The sequence below is a fragment of the Oncorhynchus tshawytscha genome, linkage group LG28, assembly GCF_018296145.1.
Source record: "Oncorhynchus tshawytscha isolate Ot180627B linkage group LG28, Otsh_v2.0, whole genome shotgun sequence".
In the NCBI taxonomy this organism is placed as follows: domain Eukaryota; kingdom Metazoa; phylum Chordata; class Actinopteri; order Salmoniformes; family Salmonidae; genus Oncorhynchus; species Oncorhynchus tshawytscha.
The window spans coordinates 41,527,860-41,536,479 of record NC_056456.1 but is presented as its reverse complement, the minus strand read 5'-3'; the positions used below and the strand labels follow the sequence as shown (position 1 = coordinate 41,536,479).

General features: G+C 48.0%; 1 protein-coding gene across 1 annotated transcript in view; it reads right to left on the bottom strand.

Moving 5' to 3' along the window:
- The window catches only part of LOC112227295 (UDP-glucuronosyltransferase 1-6-like), a 14,818-nt gene extending 6,198 nt beyond the window's left edge, over positions 1-8,620 (bottom strand). Inside the window, exons 1-2 of the mRNA XM_042307878.1 lie at positions 7,650-8,620; positions 5,982-6,194 (exon numbers count right to left, since the gene is read on the bottom strand). Of these exons, the coding sequence (XP_042163812.1) occupies positions 5,982-6,194; positions 7,650-8,465 (1,029 nt within the window). The 5' untranslated portion in view covers positions 8,466-8,620. The remainder of the gene's footprint in view (positions 1-5,981; positions 6,195-7,649) is intronic.

The window sequence follows — 8,620 nt, the reverse complement described above, 5'->3', positions numbered from 1 at the left end:
TCTATACTACCACCAGTCTCTATACTACCACCAGTCTCTATACCACCAGTCTCTATACTACCACCACTAGTCTCTATACTACCACCACTAGTCTCTATACTACCACCAGTCTCTATACTACCACCAGTCTCTATACTACCACCAGTCTCTATACTACCACCACTAGTCTCTATACTACCACCAGTCTCTATACTACCACCAGTCTCTATACTACCACCAGTCTCTATACTACCACCACTAGTCTCTATACTACCACCCCTAGTCTCTATACTACCACCAGTCTCAATACTACCACCACTAGTCTCTATACTACTACCAGTCTCTATACTACCACCACTAGTCTCTATACTACCACCACCAGTCTCTATACTACCACCAGTATCTATACTACCACCAGTCTCTACCACCAGTCTCTATACTACCACCAGTCTCTATACTACCACCACAGTCTCTATACTACCACCACTAGTCTCTATACTACCACCAGTCTCTATACTACCACCAGTCTCTATACTACCACCAGTCTCTATACTACCACCACTAGTCTCTATACTACCACCACTAGTCTCTATACTACCACCAGTCTCTATACTACCACCAGTCTCTATACTACCACCACTAGTCTCTAGTCTCTAGACTACCACCACCAGTCTCACCAGTCTCTATACTACCACCCTATACTACCACCAGTCTCTATACTACCACCCAGTCTCTATACTACCACCAGTCTCTATACTACCACCAGTCTCCACCAGTCTCTATACTACCACCAGTCTCTATACTACCACCAGTCTCTATACTGACCACCACTAGTCTCTATACTACCACCACTAGTCTCTATACTACCACCAGTCTCTATACTAGTCTCTATACTACCACCAGTCTCTATACTACCACCAGTCTCTATACTACCACCAGTCTCTATACTACCACCAGTCTCTATACTACCACCAGTCTCTATACTACCACCAGTCTCTATACTACCACCAGTCTCTATACTACCACTAGTCTCTATACTACCACCAGTCTCTATACTACCACCCCTAGTCTCTATACTACCACCAGTCTCAATACTACCACCACTAGTCTCTCTACCACCAGTCTCTACACTACCACCAGTCTCTATACTACCACCAGTCTCTACACTACCACCAGTCTCTATACTACCACCAGTCTCTATGCTACCACCAGTCTCTATATTACCACCCCTAGTCTCTATACTACCACCAGTCTCTATACTACCACCAGTCTCTATACTACCACCAGTCTCTATACTACCACCAGTCTCTATACTACCACCACTAGTCTCTATACTTGTCACGCCCTGGTCAAAGTATTTTGTGTTTATCTTCATGTATTGGGGTCAGGCCAGGGTGTGGCATGGGTTTTTGTATGTGGTGTGTATATATTGGGATTGTAGCTAGTGGGGTGATCTAGCAAAGTCTATGGCTGTCTGAAGTGGTTCTCAATCAGAGGCAGGTGTTTATCGTTGTCTCTGATTGGGAACCATATTTAGGCAGCCATATTCTTTGAGTGTTTCGTGGGTGATTGTCCTTAGTGTCCTGATGTCCTTGTTCTGTGTTAGTTTACACAAGTATAGGCTGTTTCGGTTTTCATTACGTTCATTACGTTTATTGTTTTGTAGTGTTTGTGTTTCGTGTGTTTTTTCATTAAACATGAATCAAAATCTACACGCCGCATTTTGGTCCGATCCTTGCTATACCTCTTCGTCAGAGGAGGAGATAGTAGAAAACCATTACAGAATCACCCACCACAATAAGACCAAGCGACGTGTCAACAGGCAGGAACCGCAGGAGAAGCAACAAAGGCAGCAACAGCAGCGAAAAGAGGAATGGACATGGGAGTACGGTTTGGACTACAAGAGTATGGACTATACTTCTTGGGAGGAGATAGACAGGTGGGCAGTCGACCCAGGAGCGTGCCGGAGCCCGCCTGGGATTCGATGGAGCAGTGCGTGGAAGGTTATCGGATAATGGAGTTGGCGAAGCAAGCACGGCGGCGCGGACAGAAGCCCGAGAGTCAGCCCCAAAACTTTCTTGGGAGGGGGCTCACAGGGAGTAGGGCTACGCAAGGTAGGAGACCTGTGCAAACTCCCTGTGCTTACCGGGGGGCTAGTGAGACCGGGCAGGCACCGTGTTATGCTTTGGAGTGCACGGTGTTCCCAGTGCGGGTGCATAGCCCGGTGCGGTACATTCCAGCTCCTCGTATCGGCCGGGCTAGAGTGGGCATCGAGCCAGGTAAGGTTGGGCAGGCTCGGTGCTCAAGAGCTCCAGTGCGCCTGCACGGTCCGGTCTATCCAGTACCACCTTCACGCACCAGCCCTCCGGTGGCAGCTCCCCGCACCAGGCTTCCTGTGCGTGTTCTCGGCCCAGTACCACCAGTGCCAGCACCACGCATCAGGCCTACAGTGAGCCTCGCCTCTCCAGCGCTGCCGGAGTCTCCCGCCTGTTCAGCGCTGCCGGAGCCTTTCTCCTCTCCTGCGCTGCCAGAGTCTCCCGCCTGTTCAGCGCTGCCAGAGCCTTCCTCCTCTACAGCGCTGCTGGAGTCTCCTGCCTGTTCAGCGCAGCCAGAGCTGCCAGCCTGCATGGAGCAGCCTGAGCTGTCAGTCTGCCAGGATCTGCCAGTCAACCAGACTCTTCCAGATCCGCCAGTCAGCCAGACTCTTCCAGATCCGCCAGTCAGCCAGACTCTTCCAGATCCGCCAGTCAGCCAGACTCTTCCAGATCCGCCAGTCAGCCAGACTCTTCCAGATCCGCCAGTCAGCCAGACTCTTCCAGATCCGCCAGTCAGCCAGACTCTTCCAGATCCGCCAGTCAGCCAGACTCTTCCAGATCCGCCAGTCAGCCAGACTCTTCCAGATCCGCCAGTCAGCCAGACTCTTCCAGATCCGCCAGTCAGCCAGACTCTTCCAGATCCAGACTCTTCCAGATCCGCCAGTCAACCAGACTCTTCCAGATCCGCCAGTCAGCCAGGATCTGCCAGAACCACCAGCCAGCCAGGATCTGCCGGATCCAACTACCTGCCTGAGCTCCCCCTCAGTGCTGAGCTCCCCCTCAGTGCTGAGCTCCCCCTCAGTGCTGAGCTCCCCCTCAGTGATGAGCTCCCCCTCAGTGATGAGCCCCCTCAGTCCCGAGCTTCCCCTCAGTCCCGAGCTGCCTCAGTCCCAAGCTGCCCCTCAGTCCAGTGGGATTCTGGGTGAGGACTACTAGGCCATGGTCGGCGGCGAGGGTGGTCTATCCTAGGATGCGAGGAGGAGGGACTACGACATTGATAGAGTGGGGTCCACGTCCCGCGCCGGAGCCGCCACCATGGACAGACGCCCACCCGGACCCTCCCTATTGTTTTGATGTGCGTCCGGGAGTCCGCACCTTAGGGGGGGGGGGTTCTGTCACGCCCTGGTCGAAGTATTTTGTGTTTATCTTAATTTATTTGGTCAGGCCAGGGTGTGGCATGGGTTTTTGTATGTGGTGTGTTGGTATTAGGATTGTAGCTTAGTGGGGTGTTCTAGTTAAGTCTATGGTTGTCTGAAGTGGTTCTCAATCAGAAGCAGGTGTTTATCGTTGTCTCTGATTGGGAACCATATTTAGGCAGCCATATTCTTTGAGTGTTTCGTCGGTGATTGTCCTTAGTGTCCTGATGTCCTTGTTCTGTGTTAGTTTACACAAGTATAGGCTGTTTCGGTTTTCATTACGTTCATTACGTTTATTGTTTTGTAGTGTTTGTGTTTCGTGTGTTTTTTCATTAAACATGAATCAAAATCTACACGCCGCATTTTGGTCCGATCCTTGCTATACCTCTTCGTCAGAGGAGGAGATAGTAGAAAACCGTTACAATACTACCACCAGTCTCTATACTACCACCAGTCTCTATACTACCACCACCAGTCTCAATACTACCACCAGTCTCTATACTACCAGCAAAAACTGGGTTTACAACGGAGCAGATTAACACATAAAACCACCGGCATCCAGAACAAACAGTCAAATAGGTACAAAACCCGTTGCACACCAGCTAAACGTGCACATGCACTTACAATAAACATTTCCGGACAAGGACATGGGGGGAACAGAGGGTTAAATACACAACATGTAATGAGGGAATTGGAACCAGGTGTGAGGTAGACAAAACAAATGGAAAATGAAAAGTGGATTGATGATGGCTAGAAGACCGGCAACGCCGACTGCCGAACGCCGCTCGAACAAGAAGAGGAACCGACTTCGGCGGAAGTCGTGACACAGTTTTTCACAAGTCCTGACATTTAATCCTAGTAAAAATTCCCTGTTTGAGGTCAGTTAGGATCACCACTTTATTTTAAGAATGTGAAATGTCATAGAATGATTTATTACAGCTTTAATTTCTTTCATCACATTCCCAGTGGATCAGAAGTTTACATGCACTCAATTAGTATTTGGTAGCATTGCCTTTAAATTCTTTAACTTAACACGCTTTTTCAGCTCTGCCCACAAATTTTCTATGGGATTGAGGTCAGGGCTTTGTGATGGCCACTCCAATACCTTGACTTTGTTGTCCTTGAGCCATTTTGCTATAACTTTGGAAGTATGCTTGGGGTCATTGTCCATTTGGAAGACCCATTTGCAACCAAGCTTTAACTTCCTGACTGATGTCTTGAGATGTTGCTTCAATATAATTCACATAATTTTCCATCCTCATGATGCCATCTATTTTGTGAAGTGCACCAGTCCCTCCTGCAGCAAGGCACCCCAACAACATGATGCTGCCACACCTGTGCTTCAGGGTTGGGATGGTGTTCTTCGGCTTGCAAGCCTCCTCCTTTTTCCTCCAAACATAACAATGATCATTATGGCCAAACAGTTCTATTTTGTTTCATCAGACCAGAGGACATTTCTCCAACAAGTATGATCTTTGTCCCCATGTGCAGTTGCAAACCGTAGTCTGGCTTTTTTATGGCGGTTTTGGAGTAGTGTCTTCTTCCTTGCTGAGCGGCCTTTCAGGTTGTGTCGATATAGGACTCGTTTTACTGTGGATATAGATACTTTTGTACCTGTTTCCTCCAGCATCTTCACAAGGTCCTTTGCTGCTGTTCTGGGATTGATTTGCACTTTTCGCACCAAAATACGTTCATCTCTAGGAGACAGAACGTGTCTCCTTCCTGAGCGGTATGACGGCTGTGTGGTCCCATGGTGTTTATATTTGCGTACTATTGTTTGTACAGATGAATGTGGTACCTTCAGGCGTTTGGAAATTCCTCCCAAGGATGAACCAGACTTGTGGAGGTCTACAATTTTTATGGCTGATTTATTTAGATTTTCCTATGATGTCAAGCAAAGAGGCACTGAGTTTGAAGGTAGGCCTTGAAATACATCCACAGGTACACCTCCAATTGACTCAAATTATGTCAATTAGCCTATCAGAAGCTTCTAAAGCCATGACATAATTTTCTGGAATTTTCCAAGCTGTTTAAAGGCACAGTCAACATAGTGTATGTAAACGTCTGACCCACTGGAATTGTGATACAGTGAATTATAAGTGAAATAATCTGTCTGTAAACAATTGTTGGAAAAATGACTTGTGTCATGCACAAAATAGATGTCCTAACCGAAATTTGTGGAGTGGTTGAAAAACGAGTTTTAATGACTCCAACCTAAGTGTATGTAAACTTCCGACTTCCACTGTATGTGTGTACGGTTGTGTCATGTGTGTTTCAAAAAAAAAGTTTACCTTTATTTAACTAGGCAAGTCAGTTAAGAACAAATTCTTATTTTTATTGACGGCCTAGGAACAGTGGGTTAACTGCCTTGTTCAGGGGCAGAACAACAGATTTGAAACTTGTCAGCTCTGGGATTTGAATTTACAACCTTTCGGTTACTGGCCCAACACTCTAACCACTAGGCTACCCTGCTGCCCAGGGTGTGTGTGTGTGCATGCATGTGCAGTGTGTGTGCGTAAGGTCGTGTATGCAGTCGTGTGCGTGTCCTCACCAGTACATTGCCCACCCTTTGTGGAAAGCTCATGCTATGTGTGTATTTGGTGAAGAAGCGTGGAACGTAAGATGGAGGAGAGGGGCAGGCGGCTGAGGCCAGGTCCAGACCACAGGGGATCCCTCTGAGCAGACACACAGACGGAATGCCCAGACGCCTGGCTATCAGAATGCCTGTAGGGACCAGCGGGTCGGTCAACACCGCATCAAAACCCTGGAGAGAGAGGGAAGGATGGAGAGAGGGAGAGAGGAGGGAAGGAGAGAGGGAGAGAGAGGGAAGGAGAGGGAGAGAGAGGGAAGGAGAGGGAGAGGGAGAGAGGGAAGGAGAGGGGGAGATAGAGAGAGTGTTCACAAACACACCCCACAGAGCCCCAGGACAGCAGCACAATTAGACCCAACCAAATCATGAGAAAACAAAAAGATAACTACTTGACACATTGGAAAGAATTAACAAAAAAACAGAGCAAACTAGAATGCTATTTGGCCCTAAACAGAGGGTACACAGTGGCAGAATACCTGACCACTGTGACTGACCCAAAATTAAGGAAAGCTTTGACTATGTACAGACTCAGCGAGCATAGCCTTGCTATTGAGAAAGGCCGCCGTAGGCAGACATGGCTCTCAAGAGAAGACAGGCTATGTGCTCACTGCCCACAAAATGAGGTGGAAACTGAGCTGCACTTCCTAACCTCCTGCCCAATGTATGACCATATTAGAGAGACATATTTCCCTCAGATTACACAGATCCACAAAGAATTCGAAAAAAATCCAATTTTGAAAAACTCCCATATCTACTGGGTGAAATTCCACAGTGTGCCATCAAAGCAGCAAGATTTGTGACCTGTTGCCACGAGAAAAGGGCAACCAGTGAAGAACACGCACCATTGTAAATACAACCCATATCTATGCTTATTTATTTTATCTTGTGTCCTTTACCATTTGTACATTGTTAAAACACTGTATATATATATATATATATAATATGACATTTGTAATGTCTTTATTGTTTTGAAACTTCTGTATGTGTGATGTCTACTGTTAATTTTTATTGTTTATTTCACTTTATATATTATCTACCTCACTTGCTTTGGCAATGTTAACACATGTTTCCCATGCCAATAAAGCCCTTGAATTGAATTGAATTGAATTGAGAGAGGTGGAGAGAGGGAGGGAAGAAGAGAGGGGGAGAGAGGGAGGGAAGGAGAGAGAGAGAGAGAGAGGTGGAGAGAGGGAGGGAAGGAGAGGGGGAGAGAGGAGATAGGGGGAGAGATGGAGGGAAGGAGAGAGTGAGAGAGGGAGGGAATTAGAGAGGGGGAGAGAGGGAAGGAGAGGGAGAGGGAGAGAGGGAAGGAGAGAGGGGGAGAGAGAGAGAGAGAGAGAGAGAGAGAGAGAGAGAGGTGGAGAGAGGGAGGGAAGGGAGAGGGGGAGAGAGGAGATAGGGGGAGAGATGGAGGGAAGGAGAGAGTGAGAGAGGGAGGGAATTAGAGAGGGGGAGAGAGGGAGGGAAGGAGAGAGTGAGAGAGGGAGGGAAGGAGAGAGGGGGAGAGAGGAGATAGGGGGATAGAGGGAGGGAAGGAGAGAGAGAGAGAAGGAGGTAAGGAGGAACACACAAGCTCACATGACTTCTCTCACACACACACACACACACACACACCCTGACCTGACTGACCTGCTGTTCCAGAGATGTGATTAGTGTGGTGTTGAACAGCAGACTCTCAGCAGTAGTCAGTATGAAGGAGCTGACATTCTGGATATTAGCCATGCGTTGAGTCATCCGCTCCACTAGGGGCAGTGTGGCAGCACGCAGGTTATCTGCATGCTTGTCCATCAGCATGTCCACTGTCTCCTGGCCGTAGGGGACAGGATATGACACAGTCCTGCAGTTGCTGCTGGGGCCCAGACGCATGCTCACCTCGGGGATCACCACGGTAACCTGGTGTCCACGGCGACCCATCTCCTCGGCGATGGCCTTAACCCCCACCCAGTGGCTTCCGTCCATCGGTACTACCAGCAGACGGCCCACGGAACCAGTCGGACCACCGACGCCAGTTACATCATTACCCGTATCAACGGTTTGACCAATTACAATCTCAGGGCTACTAGTGTCATCACTAGTTACACTAGTATCACCAGTTAAATGGTCTGCTCTACCAGGTGAACCATTCTCTACACTACCACCACTAGTCTCTATGCTACCACCATTCTCTATACTACTACCAGTCTCTATACTACCACCACTAGTCTCTATACTACTGCCAGTCTCTATACTACCACCAGTCTCTATACTACCACTAGTCTCTATACTACCACCCCTAGTCTCTATACTACCACTAGTCTCTATACTACCACCACTAGTCTCTATATTACCACTAGTCTCTATACTACCACCACGACTACCACTAGTCTCTATCCTACCACCACTCTGCCCCAGGGCTAAGGCACATACCCACAACAGGCACATACCAACAACTGCTGTTACCCCCATATCTCTCTCTCTACAAGATAAATGAGAACCTTTCTTGACTGTCTTCTTGTGTTCTTGTCATGTGTCTCCTTATTAAATATCCTTTGTCTTTCTCCCTCTCTCATTTACTCTGCTTCCTAATCTCTCTTGGACTGGATTGTTCTGAATTCCTCTGT